General features: G+C 31.7%; 1 protein-coding gene across 4 annotated transcripts; it reads left to right on the top strand.

The window, feature by feature from the left end:
• Positions 1-1,164: 1,164 nt before the first annotated feature.
• LOC143080418 (malonate--CoA ligase ACSF3, mitochondrial-like) lies at positions 1,165-18,636 on the top strand. Of its 4 annotated transcripts, none has more exons than XM_076256257.1 (8): positions 1,165-1,251; positions 4,445-5,147; positions 5,666-5,857; positions 6,860-7,020; positions 7,776-7,921; positions 9,855-9,974; positions 12,522-12,638; positions 14,043-18,636. In XM_076256257.1, exons 2-8 carry the CDS (start codon positions 4,446-4,448, stop codon positions 14,414-14,416), a joined length of 1,812 nt encoding a protein of 603 aa, XP_076112372.1. In that variant the 5' UTR covers positions 1,165-1,251; position 4,445; the 3' UTR covers positions 14,417-18,636. The 4 variants fall into 4 exon arrangements, with proteins under 4 accessions (XP_076112372.1, XP_076112373.1, XP_076112371.1 ...); XM_076256258.1 differs by having other exon boundaries at positions 1,223-1,264; XM_076256256.1 differs by lacking the exon at positions 1,165-1,251 and adding an exon at positions 1,320-1,477.
• Positions 18,637-19,248: the final 612 nt, after the last annotated feature.

Genomic DNA, 19,248 nt, shown 5'->3' with positions numbered 1-19,248 from the left:
TATGGATTTTTACAATTTTGGGAGACTATTAAAATATATATATATATCTTTAAAAAACATATACCTTTTTAACAATATTTTGGTCAAGAACAGGTGAATTACAGGTAGATATCAAGATCCAGTCCTTAAGAGGACTCCATAATCCTTAATGTTGTTTTAGTCTAATTACCAAATGTTGGAGAAACGTGACCACACCAATTTACTTTATACTAAACATAAAAGTTGAATGGCTTCAGTCAGCTTGGTAGAGCAAAGGAAATGCACACTCTATAAAATTGAAACAAAAACAAAAAAAGGTGAACTTTCCTTTGAAGGATTTATTGAAACAAAAACATGAAATATAATTTCCTTTCTAACAGTATAATTCATTGTTCTTGATAGGAACAACATTAGATGTGGCTTCACCGTAAGGTAATAACAGTACACACAATGTGGAACATCAAATGAGATTAACGAGGCGCGTGTCCCCTGTTTTATTGCTACAATAACATCCAATCAACACCTTCAACTTTGTACACGCGTCAGACTATACAATTACACGCGCCAGTATATACAATCATTGTAAATAGTGAACACCTGTTGAAAACTCAAGATTGTCATTAATTTCCTTTCATCTTCAATCAATATGCATAAACATGATAAATATCGTTTAATGAGGCAATAAGCAAATAAAAAGATGAAAACATTCACATTTCAATTTTCTTTTCCTCTTGTTTGATTTCAGTTCTTTGTATTTCACAATTTGTGTCAATATTTTCAGGACAATGATGCACAAATAATTCATTTTGCGAGCTTAATATATATTGCACGAAAAGAGTTTTAAAAAACAAATTATAAGATAAATAATATGTTCTAAAACACAAGGAAAAGTAATCTCATAATACAATAATTAAACGTAATACTGGCTGTTATACATAATAGATGATAAAATATTATGTAAATAATGTTTCATTTTTTTCTATCAAATTTAACTTTCTTGTCGCTAAAATTATTTTCATTTGCATATTCTTTTAATATTTATTGCAATAATTAATTTTAATTAAAAAAAATATGTTTTCTTGTCGCTAAATAGTTTCTTGTCGCTAAAATAATTCTTGTTGTCGCTTCTTGTCGCCTGTTGACGCTTCTTGTCGCTAAAATTCTTGTTGTCGCTAATTAGTGAGACTGCTCCTTTCAATCCAGGCTGGTCCATTTGATATTGATACCGATATTTTGATACTTTTATGGACAGAGTTAAAGGAATATAAAAGAGTATTTTTCAGCTGTAACATTTTTCACACTTGCTATTTATAAAACCAACATATTTAATACTATTAAAATCTAAATGTCAAAATGAATGACAAATGGAATAATCCAATATGGCTGCGCCCATGAAGGTCAATATGTGGAGCACAAAAAATTGCTGAAAACGTTTTTTGCTGCATACCCTCATACACAACACTTGCTTAAATTTTAAGTTAAATGTTCTTGTTTCTAGGTAAAATTATCTTGTTGGTATTCCATCACTGAGACAAATACAAATACAAATACAAATATTTTATTAGCACAAACTCAATTACAATAATTGGCAACGGCCCATACAACTGGTATACTAATAGTAATGATGCAGCAATTAAACAATACTATAGTCGCCGTCACGTAAAATTGGCACCATGTTTTTTGTCAAAATTTTCTTAAATATCGACCGCGTTTACTAAAGATCATGTTTTTCAATTAGTGGAATAAAAATCCTGTCCAAATATCCACTACTGTCCTACCTTTTATTGTGTTTGCACTGTATAATCCTGACCTTCACATTTTTCAAGATTATTTACATTGTAAAACCGCCATCTTGGTTTCTATGAGGATCCCTTATTCCATAACATTCGTTACTCTCCAGTAATATCATTGTCATTGATGATACAATTTCCCGCGCTTTTTTACGTAAAGATGACGAAAAGCTCCGAGAGACACAAGAAAATGGAGAGCACGTGGAACTCCACGGCAACACTTCCGATAATAACAATGTCGGATTCCACCATACAAAATTATCTTGGATTATGTGAAGGTCAGGATTATACAGTGCAAACACAATAAAAGGTAGGACAGTAGTGGATATTTGGACAGGATTTTTATTCCGCTAATTGAAAAACATGATCTTTAGTAAACGCGGTCGATATTTAAGAAAAATTTAGCAAAAAACATGGTGCCAATTTTAAGTGACGGCGACTATACATAGCATATCATTGTGCACATTTCGAACAATGAAATGTGCAGTTATAAATATCAGTCATATTCATACTCATGAAAGCTGACTCCAGAACTAAAAAAAAAAAAATCATTCTCATCTTATAGAAAGTCTTACTAAACAAATCCTTGCTCTCATATGGGCACATTCATACATCTAAGGACAGTCAGTATGAATATATTGATGATGATGATGATTTCCGAGTACAATACTACCAGGGGCAGGTCCAGGTGGGTCGTGATGGGCGTATCCCCTCCCCCCCCATTTTAAAAAAAAACAAAACCTATCGTAATCATCTTATATTGTGTATTGAACATGGCGATTGATCGTATTCATTAAATAAACACATACTCTTAAACTATAAAAAAAAATACATACTTTTTTTTTCTTTTTTTTCTGTGGTGCCTTCTTATCATTTCTTATAGGTCCTATGATGTAGTAAGGCATCACAGGAAAAAAAATTAACCTTAAGTCCTTTCCAGACGTCATAATTATTTGGATTAATCAATCATGTCAATGATGTATTCATCATATATATTTTATGAGGGTGGTAAACATGGTAAAGGGGGTTTGTGAACATGGAAACATGTGAAATAAAAATTGCCAAAACATTGCACAGAAAATAAAAATTTGGAAAAATGAAGCACCAGAAACAGAATCGTTAATGTTAATGAATTTTTTTTTAGAAGTTGTGACTCAGTCAATGATGCTGTCATTATTAATAGAAATGAAGACCATGTTGTCAACTTCTAGCATCTGTTAGTTGCATCTGATTTGAAACATAAATATTATTAATAGTAATTTCATGGATTTTATTGCCTACCATACAAAGACAATATCCAGGCCACCTATAAATTAGTCTGGTTTACCTTGGAGTCAAATGCAGGACAAACAAGAGAAATAAAGAGTACGAACACAAAACACGTGACAGGATAAAAAAAAAGGCAAAAAAACGAAGCACTCACATGAACATGATCAAACCAAACACAAGAAAACGAGAAATAAAATGTATAAACTCGAAAACATATGCAATAAAAAGGCCATCTATCATGTCTATCAATCTGTATATAAAAATCATCTATAAGAACACTGGAAAATATTATATAAAAGGGTGGTAAAGGGTTATTTTCGTGCAACATTTTCAGCCTTATTATTGCATATGTTTTCGTGTTCATACAATGAATTGTTGGGTTGCTTCCATGAAAACGAGAAATAAAATGTATAAACACGAAAACATATGCAATAATAAGGCTGAAAATGTTGCACGAAAATAACCCTTTACCACCCTTTTATATAATATTTTCCAGTGTTCTTATAGATGATTTTTATATACAGATTGATAGACATGATAGATGGCCTTTTCCATATTGGCCAGGGTATCATCATGAAACCTACATATCTTGTGTAGAGTTGTTTTGTTGGCAATCAAACCACATCTTTTTTTTATATATCAACCTGTGATATTAGTGGAGGGCTGATAATGGCAATATGGAAAAGGCGTAGTCATCATAAGTTATGATCCAAATAATTATTAATTATTTGGATTAGAAAAGACCATGTCTCATTTTATTGTACACATGTACTAGTAAATATGGTATTGAAATATGAATGTACCCAGGCTGATAACCCCATATCAACCTGACCATGTGAAGTTACATATGGCTGATATGGGTTATCAGCCTGGGTGTGAATTTTATAATGGCTAGCTACATGTATTAAAGATAAGATAAATAATAGTTTATTAAAGTGTCACATATTGATCTACAACATGTACATTAAAATACATAACAACATCATGAAAAAAAGGATCAATACCCAGCCTATAAAGACTTATGAGACACAGTAATGAACTTCACCTTGTTCCACATATATATGCAAAAACTATCTGTCATATTAATAGAAATAAGAAGATTTGGTATAATTCTATGAGTGCCAATGAGACAACTCTCTATGTACATGATCTAAGTCACAATGTGTAAAAAGTAAACAATTTTAGGTCAAAGTACGGCCATTAACACAGAGCCTTGGCTCAGACGGAACAGCAAAATACATGTATTAAATGCCCCCAATTTAGAATATAAAAAAAACACAAGTTTAGTATTAAAGCACAATACTTTATTTTGATATTCATATATATACATGTACAGCGTGATAAATCGTACATGATTAGCATGTTATTACTATATATACAGTATATTAAATATTTTTTTTTTTCAGGATGTTAGTCAGAAGAATTTATTCTATTGTGAAGATCAGTGGTTCATTCAGATCACTTGCATCTGTGTCACAAGTAACAAAGACAATAAGCTCAAATATTTGTAGAAGATGTTTTCACAGGTATTACAGTGTCCAAGCCACACAAAATCTGCCACAGCCTGTCTTTCTTCAGGCAGAGAAGTATCCAAACAAAGTTGCAATAATAGACCAACATGGTAGCTTTAAATACCAGGATCTTTTACATTATAGTAAAACACTTTCACAGGAAATTATAGATCAAGTCAATGGTAATAGCAAGCATAAAAATCTTCCAGAAAACACCCATGTGGCATTCCTATGTGACAATGATGTATCTTATGTTGTGGCACAATGGGCCACATGGATGGCAGGAGGTGTGGCAGTTCCACTTTGTAAAAGTCATCCACAAAATGAATTAGAATATGTTATCCAAGATGCACAATGTTCGATAGTTTTAACAACAGCAGACCACCTTCATAAAATAGAACCTATAACAAAAAAATTAAGCGTTCCACTCAGAGTATTAGAGAAGGAAAACTATACTGGATATTATGAAACTGATCAGAATGCTTGGTTTATTGATAGACAAACAAGTTTAGATTGTAAAAATCTGGTCAAACATAACCACTATAAAAACCAGTCAAGCTTAATTATATATACTAGTGGAACCACAGGGAGACCTAAGGTACATAGAATAAATAGTTATAAGCCCAAAATAAATATAAAAATTGATGTTGGTAAAAAAAAATTAGTTTACATGGACCATATGTTAATGCTTTTAACTAACAATGACAGGACTCTTAACCATGTTAACTGTGAATCTGTGATTAACCAAAAAATTACAATAAAAACAGTATACATGAAGGCATTAAAATTTAGTTATATGTAAGTTGAGAGACAGGAAGCTGCGAGAACTGAATTATTCCTTCAAGTGATGTATTCCTCTTACAATCCTGACAATAATCAAAAGGTTTATTTGTAATGTTAGAGTTGTCTCTCTTTCCTTTTTTGGGAGATTTGATGCTGAAAATTATTGTTATTAATATAAATAATTTTTTTTTCTTTAATCATGTTAATTCAACCTATTTTTTTTATTAAAAAGAAATTAAAATTCTTTTAGTGATTTGTTACCCTTGATATGTTTTTCTAGTTAAATGGTTGATAAGCATGATAAGAACTTCATATCGTGCATTTTTGTTTCAGGGTGTGGTACTGACATTTGGAAATATTCACTGTAACATTACAGGAATGATGTCAGCTTGGGAATGGACGTCTAACGATGTGATATTACATGTATTACCCTTGCATCATGTGCATGGTGTAGTTAATGCATTAATGGTACCATTATACTGTGGGGCAACATGTGTTATGTTGCCCAAGTTTGATGAAAAAGTGGTAAGAAAGCTTTCAGTCTTAAAACTATATTTTAAGATTGAGAATGGAATTGGGGAATATGTCAAGAAGACAACAACCTGACCAAAGAGCAGATAATAGCCACCAATTGCAAAGGGTCTTCAACACAGTAAGAAAATCCATCACCAGAGGTGGGGCTTAGCTGACCCAAAACCAAAAATGTGTACTAGTTCAGTGAAAATGGACTCCATAGTAAACTTTAAAAAATATATATGAACTAAAATTTAAAAACATAAATAGGCCTACTAAGGCCAGAGGCTCCTGACTTGTGACAGGTGCAAAAATGAGGTGGGGTTAAACATGTTTTGTGAGATCTCAATGTATTGTATGCATTTGTTGCCATTCATATGATGCATATTGAACAGGTACAACACTAGCTGGCAAGTGGAACAATGTTAATTTTATACATTGAGTTTGATAAAGTAGAACATTACCCATGAGTATTTAGAGTTTCATACTGTCTTCAGAAATCTGAAAAAGCATCAACTTTTTTGTAAGAAACATCTTGAACTGTTGTAAAAATACATTTTATCCTTTTGGATACAGTTTAAATGTTGTGACTGGATAATTTGGAAATAGAAGGTTTACCTAAAATGAAAACAATTCAGTATAAGATAATTATGTCTCATTAACCATGTTTACATGCATGACATGTACATGAATAAAAATTATACAATCAAACAAAGTAAGATATGTTAAACCTGGAGAACTAAAATACAATCTATTGCAATTTGATTGCTTAGACAGCATGATAAAAGGAACTGAAAATGTAACTGGACGTTTTTTTATTTAATACAAGACTCATGATTTCTGGCTATTGTTTGACCAAAAGAATGAAGAAAGCAAAATGCATTATTTCTATTTAGAAATTTTTTCCAATAGAAAGACTCATTTTATAATTAGTTTTTATCATGAATGTAATGAAAAATTGGACTCACTGTCATTGATTTGTATCAACTCAATCATCATGTTATTTTGTTTAAGGTTTGGGAGAAACTTGCAGTGAAAAGAAAGACGGGGATAGACATCACTATTTTTATGGCTGTGCCAACAATTTATGCCAAATTGATAGAATACTATGAAAAAAGTGAAGAGGAGAACCAACTAGCTTCTCAATTCCTGTCTGCCTCACTAGAAAATATAAGGTATTAAACTTTCCTGTCTCATAATACTAGTTCTTACTAAATATGTTTGTTTTTTAGCTTCCAATTTACAAACTTAAGACCATTTAGATGGAAGATTAAAAGATGAACATGTCTTTATTTTTATGGTTTAAAAAACAGTGATTCAAGTTCCTTTTAGAACAATTTATAAAACAATAAAGTTTACACATTTTGTCATGTTGGTTCCTTTTTATAGCTAACATTAGGTTATGTGATTGCTCATGATTGAAGCATTTACAGTGACCTCATGTATAGCTGCTTTAATTAACATCATTTTGATATTTGTCTCATTAACAATCAATTTTGCTTTGAACAATTTTCTACTTTTCTAAATGGGTAAAAATCATCAATAAAGGGCTATAATTTTTGAACATTGTTAAAGGGTAGAATGACACCTTCCTACGAGTGTTGATAGTAAACTCCACATTGATAGAAACAAGTGCCTGTGCAATAAATCTAAACATTCAGATGATGATTTCAGTCTGTTTGACATATTTGTAGATCTTGTCATCATGATTTTTCTGTAAATTCAGGAATTTTTGCATACATTTTATAATCTCAAATTAAATTAACAAGGGACAAAAATGCAAGTTAGTTATTAAAATTTCAGGAATTTTTGCATACAAATAATGGTACAAAAAATTTACAAGGCAAATTTTTTTGTATAAAAAATCTTATTTTGTTGCAAACTTGACAATTATGAAAACGTCTCAGTTTACAGTATAAGTTTTGTTTAGGTTAATGGTATCAGGGTCAGCTGCCTTACCAAGGACAATTATGGACAAGTGGAAGGTGATTAGTGGACATACATTACTGGAGAGATATGGGATGACTGAGCTGGGCATGGTGCTCACAAATCCATTACATGGAGAACGAATTCCTGGTAAAGTTATTTAAATAGGTAGTATAAAATACTTCATACCAAGTGCATGCTTAAGTTTGTATATTTTTATTTTTCTCAAATAAAAACTTTGGATTCATTAATATTTGTGTGATTCCAAATTTCATGGATTATTTTAGGTATGATCAATGCAAGTTTCAAAATAATTAATTCACATTTAGTATAATTTTACTTTATTATCCCTACATCTCATTTCTTAGCAGAAAATAAAGTCATGTGACATATGAGGGTAGTTATGCCCTTTAACGCCAGGCATCAAACAGTCATTTTCGGTTATCATTAGTGTCAAATTGGTTAAAATTTTGCCGTGTTTCTTCAAAATATCCTTATTGTGATTCATCAGATGTCTCAAACAGTTATGGATCCTGATTTGAACCAACTTACATTTTTAGATTCAGCATATCAAAGAACCCCAAGGATTCATTTTTTGTTAAAATCAAACTAAGTTTAATTTTGGACCATTTGGACCTTAATGTAGACCAATTTGAAAACGGGACCAAAAATAAAGAATCTACATACACAGTTAGATTCGGCATATCAAAGAACCCCAATTATTCAATTTTTGATGAAATCAAACAAAGTTCAATTTTGGACCCTTTGGGCCCTTATTCCTAAACTGTTGGGACCAAAACTCCCAAAATCAAACCCAGCCTTCCTTTTATAATCATAAACCTTGTGTTTAAATTTCATAGATTTCTATTTACTTATACTAAAGTTATGGTGCGAAAACCAAGAATAATGCTTATTTGGGCCCCTTTTTGGCCCCTAATTCCTAAACTGTTGGGACCTCAACTCCCAAAATCAATCCCAACCTTCCTTTTGTGGTCATAACCCTTGTGTTTAAATGTCATTGATTTCTATTTACTTATACTAAAGTTATTGTGGGAAAACCAAGAATAATGCTTATTTGGGCCCTTTTTTGGTCCCTAATTCTAAAAAATTTTAGTCAAAAGTTACAAAATCCTAATAATAAATGTACGCAATAAGTTCTGAATTTATAGTACAAATGTAGTTGATAAAGCAGGAGGAAAATCCTCTGACAAGTACATAAGAAAACCACAAACAATACATGCTTACTTAAAACGATTACCTAGGCATTAGACAACCAAAAAAGACTTCATATATTTCACTCTTTTGCAACATAAACACTCTATCTAAATTTTAACACACGGTTTATGACCACAAGAGGAAGGTTGGGATTGATTTTGGGAGTTTTGGTCCCAACATTTTAGGAATTAGGGGCCAAAAAGGGCCCAAATAAGCATTTTCTTGGTTTTCGCACTATAACTTTAGTTTAAGTAAATAGAAATCTATGAAATTTTGACACAAGGTTTATGACCACAAAAGGAAGGTTGGGATTGATTTTTTGAGTTTTGGTTCCAACAGTTCAGGAAAAAAAATTATGTGATTCTTCAAAATCAGTCCATATTTTTATCGTCTAAAAGAACGTGTACATTTTATCGTCATATACCAAAACTTACTGTTAATGTCATTTGGCAAGAATTTTTACGGTTATTTGTCATGAAGGTACTCCAATTACGACTCTCGCATATGCAATTATTTATCTCTTGTTTCAAACTTCATGATCATAATGATGGGCAAACACTGTTATCAATTTTAAGGAATGAATATTCTAACTTTCCATAGAATTTTTAAGTCTAAATAATTCAAATCTGTATATGTGTAATGAGTAAGAGGTCTTTTGCAATGATAAAATTTTTGACAAGTGCACATACAATATGATTTATTGACTAATACAAAGCTGTTATTTCAATTCATTCTTAGATAGTTACATTGTAATAGTGACATACTTTCTAATATGGTACAGATAATTGTATTCAACAGTTTTAATCATTGTATTTGGGATGTGCAATTATTTTATCATAAAATATTTATTTTTTTATACTATTTTTAGGAGCAGTAGGCCATCCATTTCCTGGTGTGAGGGTAGCCATTAGTAAACCTAATGTTTATAGTACTAACAGTTATGATGTCATAGCTAAAGGAAACTCCACCAATACAAATGTGACTAAAGGTAATAACCATGGCAACATGAAAATCAACTTTGACTTTAGATACTGTAAATTCAGAAATTATTGTGATATTTTTATTATTGAGAAATAATGTAACCACAATGATTTAAACTCGCATTTTGAAATTGTTTATATGAATTCAACATGACTTTTTTTCAATATTGCAAAAATAAAAATCAAATTTTAGTCAAAAGTTACAAAATCCTAATAATAAATGTACGCAATAAGTTCTGAATTTATAGTACAAGTGTAGTTGATAAAGCAGGAGGAAAATCCTCTGACAAGTTCATAAGAAAACCACAAACAATACATGCTTACTTAAAACGATTACCTAGGCATTAGACAACCAAAAAAGACTTCATATATTTCACTCTTTTGCAACATAAACACTCTATCTCATTGCCATTGAGATAATATGGTCCCACAACACCTCATGTATACAAGCTAAAGTTTTTGTTTAGGTAAGTTTAAGAGGCAACCTCTATTGATAAGTAAATGGTATTTGGTATTCAGTTGTATAAAAGTTTGGCATTAAACAGTTTAATGGAGGTTACTTGGCCCCTTACCTTCAGTCATGGTTCATTGAGTTTGAGTAACTTGCCTAGTTTACATGTTTTGATATTGCTATTTTGATTTCAACATTTGCATTATACAATCAAACCCAATACATATCTCTGTGTCAACAGCATGTAAGGAAAAGTTATATATCAAGAACTTTTATTTCATTATAAATACAAGTGAGGAAGATGAAAATAACCTTATTGACTTCAGTTCATGAAAAGAATAGGGACCATTGTAAATGTCACAAAGCACACATTGAAAGGAGGAACACTTTTTAGCTCACCTGGCCTGAAGGGCCAAGTGAGCTTTCCCCATCACTTTGCGTCCGGTGTCCGTCGTCGTCGTCCGTCGTCGTTCGTCGTCGTTAACTTTTACAAAAATCTTCTCCTCTGAAACTGCTGGGCCAAATTAAACCAAACTTGACCACAATCATCATTGGGGTATCTAGTTTAAAAAGTATGTGGCGTGACCCCTCCTACCAACCAAGATGGCCGCCATGGCTAAAAATAGAACATAGGGGTAAAATGCAGTTTTTGGCTTATAACTCAAAAACCAAAGCATTTAGAGCAAATCTGACAGGGGTAAAATTGTTTATCAGGTCAAGATCTATCTGCCCTGAAATTTTCAGATGAATCAGACAATCCGTTGTTGGGTTGCTGCCCCTGAATATGTAATTTTAAGGAAATTTTGCTGTTTTTGGTTATTATCTTGAATATTATTATAGATAAAGATAAACTGTAAACAGCAATAATGTTCAGCAAAGTAAGATTTACAAATAAGTCAACATGACCGAAATGGTCAATTGACCCCTTTAGGAGTTATTGCCCTTTATAGTCAATTTTTAACCATTTTTCGTAAATCTTAGTCATCTTTTAGACAAATCTTCTCCTCTGAAACTACTGGGCCAAATTAAACCAAACATGGCCACAATCATCATTGGGGTATCTAGTTTTAAAAATGTGTCCGGTGACCCGGTCAACCAACCAAGATGGCCGCCATGGCTAAAAATAGAACATGGGGGTAAAATGCAGTTTTTGGCTTATAACTCAAAAACCAAAGCATTTAGAGCAAATCTGACATGGGGAAAATTGTTCATCAGGTCAAAATTTATCTGCCCTGAAATTTTCAGATGAATCGGACAACCTGTTGTTGGGTTGCTGCCCCTGAATGGGTAATTTTAAGGAAATTTTGCTGTTTTTGGTTATTATCTTGAATATTATTATAGATAGAGATAAACTGTAAACAGCAATAATGTACAGCAAAGTAAGACCTAAAAAGAAGTCAACATGACCAAAATGGTCAATTGACCCCTAAGGAGTTATTGCCCTTTACATAGTCATTTTTTTTTAACAATTTTCACAAAATTTGTAAAATTTTACTAACATTTTCCACTGTAACTACTGGGTCAAGTTCATTATAGATAGAGATAATTGTAAGCAGCAAGAATGTTCAGTAAAGTAAGATCTACAAACACATCACCATCACCAAACCACAATTTTGTCTTGAATCCATCTGTGTCCTTTGTTTAGTATTCACATAGACCAAGGTGAGCGACACAGGCTCTTTAGAGCCTCTAGTTTACATCTCTCATTGAACATTGACTCATCAGTAGTCTTGTGGTAGCATGTTTGCCTTGAGGTCTTGGGTTTTGAACTTTGGCTAGCTCAAACCAAAGAATTTAAAAAAAAATAAAAAAATTTGGTATTTGCTGCATCTTCATCAAACACTCAACATTTAGGAATAATAGCAAAGACTGGTTGGCACGAGTTAGAATAATGTGTTTTGGTAAGGTGATGTGTCTACCTTGTGAGCTAGCACTGGAAATATCCAGCTCAGAATATCGTTCTAGTTTAAAGTAGGGTAATGTCTATATTACATTTACATGTTTTGGTTCTGATTATGCATATTAATTTGATGCTGGACATTAAGCAGCCATCCAGCATCATCATCATTACATTGAACATGTATTTCTTTTCTTTTTAATGAAGGAATGGAAGATGAGCAGGGAGAGTTATTAGTAAAAGGACCAACTGTGTTCAAGGAATATTGGAAGAACCCGTCTGCTACTAAATCTAGCTTTACTAAAGATGGCTGGTTCAAAACAGGTAAGGACAATACACAAAATACCTGTACCTGCAGTAAAAGTTATAAAAGATACAGTTCTGTGTCAGATCACTTTACATACATGGTCTGATTGTTAATCTTTGAAAATGTGTTTACCATTTTTTTTGAGAATTGTTGAAGCAGATAAAACAAAAAATGTCTTAGTTTTAAATTTACTGTAGGAGCCTTTAGACCCTTTTGTATCTTCAACCTGTTTTTTTTTATGCCCCACCAGAGCTGAGTTTTACCCTTGCTTGTCTGTCTGTACGTCCAAAATTGGTTTCCATTCTCTAATTTTAGTATGCCTTATTCAAATGTTATGAAACTTTATAGATACAATGCTTATTACCACAAAACACAGATCAAAGATTGAATTTTGGTGGCGTCACTTTTAAAGTTCTAGAATTGTGTCCCTTTACAAATGGACAAATTGCAAAATTTTTCAATTCCATTCTCTTACTTAATTTGCTATAAAACGTATACACAATGCTCATCACCTCAAATTAAAGATCAAGTTTGAATGTTTTTGGTGTCACTTTTACTTCACTAGAGTTATGCCCTTTACTAATGGAAAAACGAAATCTTTTGACACTCGTACAGAATGCTTATTACCACAAAATTCAGATCAAGCACACATTTGGGTATTGTCAATTTTACCGTTCTTCAGTTATGTCCCTTTATAATGTTATATGCAAGTAGGGGCATCATCTGTGTCACTTTTACCGTTTTTGAGTTGTGTCCCTTTATAACTATAATGGCTTGTGTAAGTCTGTATTTAAAAATCTTAATCACTGTTAATTTGAAAACTGCATGCAATTGACATTTCAAAATATATATATAAAAGAAAATGTGGTATGATTGTCAATGAGACAACTCTACACAAGAAAACAAATGACACAGAAATTAACAACTATAGGTCACTGTTTGGCCTTTATCAAATCAATGAGCAAAGCCCATACTGCATAATGAGTCAGCTATAAAAGGCCCTGGAATTACAAATGTAAAACAATTCAAAAGACAAAACTAATGGCCTATAAATTTATGTACAAAAAATGAAAGAAAAACAAATATGTTACACATCAACTAACAACCACTGAATTTAAGGCTCCTGACTTCTGACAGGCACATACATACATACAGAATGTGGAGGGGTTAGCTGAATCCCAACCCTCCCCTAACCTGGGACAGTGGTGTAACACTACAACATAAGAACGAACTATAAAAATCAGTTGAAAAAGGCTTAACTTGTCAGATGGATACATGTTTATATTAATATTGATTAAATCCATCAGATATGAATACATTATGATATCTAAGTATACACTTTTGAAATAGTTTCAGTTATCCATTAGATTATATCCTTTTCAAAGCAAGTTAATGATTTTATTGTTTCACGATTTAAACAGGTGACACTGCAGTCTACACAGATGGTGTATACAAAATCATGGGAAGGACCTCTGTCGATATCATCAAAAGTGGCGGGTATAAAATCAGTGCTTTAGACATAGAACGCCATCTACTGGAACATCCAGATATTTCAGAATGTGTAGTGGTGGGTTTACCTGACATTACCTGGGGTCAAAAGGTCGCAGCAGTTATAGTGACTAAATCAAATCACCATTTAAAACTCTTTGATTTAAAATCCTGGTGTCGAGATAAACTTCCGTCATACCAAATACCATCAGAACTCAGAAATGTATCGGAAATTCCTAAAAATGCAATGGGAAAAGTCAACAAAAAGGAAATAGTGAAACAATTGTTTAATGGAAGAAAAGTATGAAGTTTGTGTATTTTAATATAATTGTGAATGGAAACAGGAATATATATATATATAAAAAGATATTTAGAGAAATTCTAAGAATAGAGTCAGTTATAAAATATAAAAGCATGACAAGAAAATACATTGCGAGTCAAAATGCAGCATTTCCATGAAGAATCTAGTTGTTAATTACTTTTTAGCTCACCTGGCCCAAAGGGCCAAGTCAGCTTTTCCCATCACTTTGCGTCCGGCGTCCGGCATCGTTAACTTTTACAAAAATCTTCTCCTCTGAAACTACTGAGCCAAATTAAACCAAACTTGGCCACAATCATCATTGGGGTATCTAGTTTAAAAAATGTGTCCGGTGACAACCAAGATGGCCACCATGGCTAAAAATAGAACATAGGGGTAAAATGCAGTTTTTGGCTTATAACTCAAAAACCAAAGCATTTAGAGCAAATCTGACAGGGTAAAATTGTTTATCAGGTCAAGATCTATCTGCCCTGAAATTTTCAGATGAATCGGACAACCCGTTGTTGGGTTGCTGCCCCTAAATTGGTAGTTTTAAGGAAATTTTACTGTTTTTGGTTATTATCTTGAATATTATTATAGATAGAGATAAACTGTTTACAGCAATAATGTTCAGCAAAGTTAGATTTACAAATAAGTCAACATGACCGAAATGGTCAGTTGACCCCTTTAGGAGTTATTGCCCTTTAGAGTCAATTTTTAACCATTTTTCGTAAATCTTAGTAATCTTTTACAAAAATCTTCTCCTCTGAAACTACTGGGCCAAATTAATCCAAACTTGGCCACAATCATCTTTGGGGTATCTAGTTAAAAAAATGTGTCCGGTGACCCGGCCATCCAACCAAGATGACCGCCATGGCTAAAAATAGAACATAGGGGTAAAATGCAGTTTTTGGCTTATAACTCAAAAACCAAAGCATTTAGAGCAAATCTGACATTTAGCAAAATTGTTTATCAGGTCAAAATTTATCTGCCCTGAGATTTTCAGATGAATCGGACAACCCGTTGTTGGGTTGCTCTGAAACTAAATTGGTAATTTTAAGAAAATTTTACTGTTTTGGGTTATTATCTTGAATATTATTATAGATAGAGATAAACTTTAAACAGCAATAATGTACAGCAAAGTAAGATTTACAAATAAGTCAACATGACTGCAATGGTCTAAGGAGTTATTGTCCTTTATAGTCAATTTTTAACAATTTTTATAAAATTTGTAAATTTTTACTAACATTTTCCACTGAAACTACTGGGCAAAGTTCATTATAGATAGAGATAACTGTAAGCAGCAAGAATGTTCAGTAAAGTAAGACATACAAACACATCACCATCACCAAAACACAATTTTGTCATGAATCGATCTGCTTCCTTTGTTTAATATTCACATAGACCAAGGTGAGCGACACAGGCTCTTTAGAGCCTCTAGTTATGTTTATAAGCAAAACCTACAATCTATAGCAGTTCCTGAGCATGATGGCAAATTACAAAAGAAGTCTATATTATACTGAATATGATTTATTTTCTATACTATGCTAAATTAAGATTAAGATTATATATCAGTTGTGTTTTGGTATTATCATGATTATAAGACTGTAACTGACAGTTTATCCATTTTGGACTTGCAGTATCAGATTTCTATAATCAGAAATAACGAAATTTTGTTAAGAATTAATCAACAAGTTAGACATATTTCATACTGTTATAATTTTTAATCACATAACTGAATCAATAAAACTTTTTATATTTTATCTCAGATGCTTAAAATTATTACTGCTAAAGTAACTATTTCACTCAACTTTAGTTTTCATGGCAATTAACAATTATTTGAAGGCTGTCTAATTCATTTATTTAGCTTATGCAATTTAAAGTATTTTATTATTCCAACATTAGTGTTGATAAGAAGTTGTAAATGAGCGCTCAGTAATAGCTAAATGATGTGTAGCCCTATTATCTGTAATTATGTAAGCTTGCCTCTTTTACATCTTTTGTCACTTAAAATTTCTTATTTTGACATTTTAATGTTCACTGCGTATACACAACTGAATAGATAAATTCACAATTTCCAAACTTTTTATTATATATATTATTTTGAAACCTATGATATGGATGAAATTTGTCTGTTTAAGATGGATCTAAAAAGAATTTTGGGTATTTCATAATAATAAGGAAGTACTATTAATATATATTAAGAATACAGACTGTTAATCCACAGTTTATACTTTTGACTTTATTATTGTGAATCTTCTACATCTTTCTGGCTAACTTTGCAGTGATTTTATTTTATTTTTGGTATTTTTAAAAAAGAAGATGTGGTATGATTGCCAATGATACAACTTTCCACAAGAGACTAAAATGACACAGAAATTAACAACTATAGGTCACAGCACAGCCTTCAACAATGAGCAAAGCCCATACCGCATAGTCAGCTTTAAAAGGCCCTAATATGACAATGTAAAACAATTCAAACAAGAAAACTCACGGCCTTATTTATATTTATAAATATAAGAAGAGTAAGATTAACATATTTATAACAACTAAATTTCCTGTTGTTTTCTTTAATTTTTTTTTTATAAGTTTTGATTTTTTCATAGCTTACATTAATTTTGAAATATGTTATTTGACTTTAATATTCAACAAAAATATTTTAATATCTGAAATGTTTTGTTAAATGGTTGATATTTTTGGCCGTAAGATAACAACTTAAAAATTAACATTGACATTGTTGCATGCTACACATGAAGCAGAGCCTTATAGACAAAGATAAAAAAAATTATCCTGTCGTTCCAATTATTTTCTCCTAGATCTAAAGTGTCTAATATCTTTTAACTGATATATTTATTAAAGGAGTTAAAGCCTTTAATAATGATTGATTGATTGTTGGACGTTAAGAAACCAACAATCAAACAATCATTACTGTGGATTCATTTATTTTCGTGGGTATCAATTTTCGTGGATAGAGAAAAAAAGACGTTTCGTGGTATTCGTAAATTCGTGGATCGCTGATTACAACAAAAAAAATTAGATACGTAATTCGTGGATTTCTTTTTGATTTAGGAGATCATATAACATCCTTGGTTCGATCAATAATAAAACAAAACAAAAAAGAAGGAATTCATTGAAAAAGTTTTTAATTGTCAAAATCCTCGCTTAATTGGTCATTCTAAGTTAAAGTGTTCATTGATAACTTTGATTACAATAATGGCCAGAGACAACTAATTATTTGTTTGTTTTACAATTTATAAATTCTTGTCTGAATTCTATAAGGCATTCAAAACTTTATTATTGAAAGCTAATTTCCCTAATCACGATATAATAAACAGTGATATAAGTATAAGGTGTGAAAATAAATGTTCCTGTCATAAACAATATTACCGACGGGCAATATCCCCGTACTTAATCCTATTGATTTTTAATCACAGGTAAACCAAACTATGACACAGTAATTAACAACTTGCAGTTATTTTCCATGAACAGTTTTAATCAAATTTAAAAAGTAAATTATCACTGATATTCGACATATTTATTATAGATTTAATAAAAATACTTGTATCTTCTTTCAATAAAAATCACGTGTTATGTTACAATGTTTATCGCTAGTCAACACTATACAAGAACTGTATAACATAACCGGAAATAAACACCCAACTCCATACACATTTCTGGGGATTATTCTTCGTTGAATTCTTAAATTCGTGGTTCGCTTTGACCCACGAAACCCACGAAAATTGGTATACCACGAATAAAAATGAATCCACAGTATTAAAGGTTTTAACTTTAAGTCTAAGTTTTCTGACATTTTTTAGCAGTAGGTAAATCTCAACATTCAAAACATTATTGGCACTAAGATTTCTCTGTCTGTAGTGGTTTTTAAGATGATAGACAAAACTTGTATATGTTCAATTTGTAGCAATGCTGGCTATGTTGGTTGGCAAGTGTGTTCATTGGACATGATGTTAAACTATACACACTAACAATGATTGTTATTTTTGGACAGGTGAGCTAAAAAAAATAATATTGTTAAAGAGTTCAAGATTGTTTCAAAGCTATGTTACATATATCATTTTAATAGCATAATACCTTCTCATCATGTTGTAATTATTTTTTTATATATAAGTATAAACTAAAACGTTAGTGGAAAAATGTCTTTTAGAGACAGATCTGATAATTAATATTTAATGATTGTGCCAAATTAAATTATTAAATACAGAAAATCATTTTGGTAATGTCTTGTGTTTTGTTAACAAGAGCTTGCTCAATACATTATTCATAAGGCTGCATAAAAGGGTTGATATCATATGTATGCATGGTTGCTAAAATAACGGGGTTGATAGTATTAAAAATGTATACAGGGTTGTAACAATAACCAGGTTGATACCATATGTATGAGCGGCTGTTACAATAATGGGGTTGATATCATATGTATGAGAGGCTGTTACAATAATGGGGTTGATATCATATGTATGAGGGGCTGTTACAATAATGGGGTTGATATCATATGTATGAGGGGCTGTTACAATAATGGGGTTGATATCATATGTATGAGGGGCTGTTACAATAATGGGGTTGATATCATATGTTTGAGGGGCTGTTACAATAATGGGGTTGATCTCATATGTATGAGGGGCTGTTACAATAATGGGGTTGCTATCATATGTATGAGGGGCTGTTACAATAATGGGGTTGATCTCATATGTATGAGGGGCTGTTACAATAATGGGGTTGATATCATATGTATGATGTGCTGTTACAATAATGGGGTTAATATCATATGTATGATGGGCTGTTACAATAACAAGGTAGACATCATATGTATGATGGGCTGTTAC

The sequence above is a fragment of the Mytilus galloprovincialis genome, chromosome 6 (assembly GCF_965363235.1).
Source record: "Mytilus galloprovincialis chromosome 6, xbMytGall1.hap1.1, whole genome shotgun sequence".
Lineage (NCBI taxonomy): Eukaryota > Metazoa > Mollusca > Bivalvia > Mytilida > Mytilidae > Mytilus > Mytilus galloprovincialis.
The sequence above is the reverse complement of the archived record's forward strand: the minus strand, read 5'-3'. Positions and strand labels throughout refer to the sequence as shown.

What these genes read in the sequence shown, in the direction of transcription:
- LOC143080418 (XM_076256257.1), top strand. Translation starts at nt 4,446, where the DNA reads ATGTTAGTCAGAAGAATTTATTCTATTGTGAAGATCAGTGGTTCATTC. An exon ending in GCCTCACTAGAAAATATAAG is followed by an intron (nt 7,021 to 7,775) that starts GTATTAAACTTT and finishes AGTTTTGTTTAG; the next exon opens with GTTAATGGTATCAGGGTCAG. An exon ending in ACATGGAGAACGAATTCCTG is followed by an intron (nt 7,922 to 9,854) that starts GTAAAGTTATTT and finishes TACTATTTTTAG; the next exon opens with GAGCAGTAGGCCATCCATTT.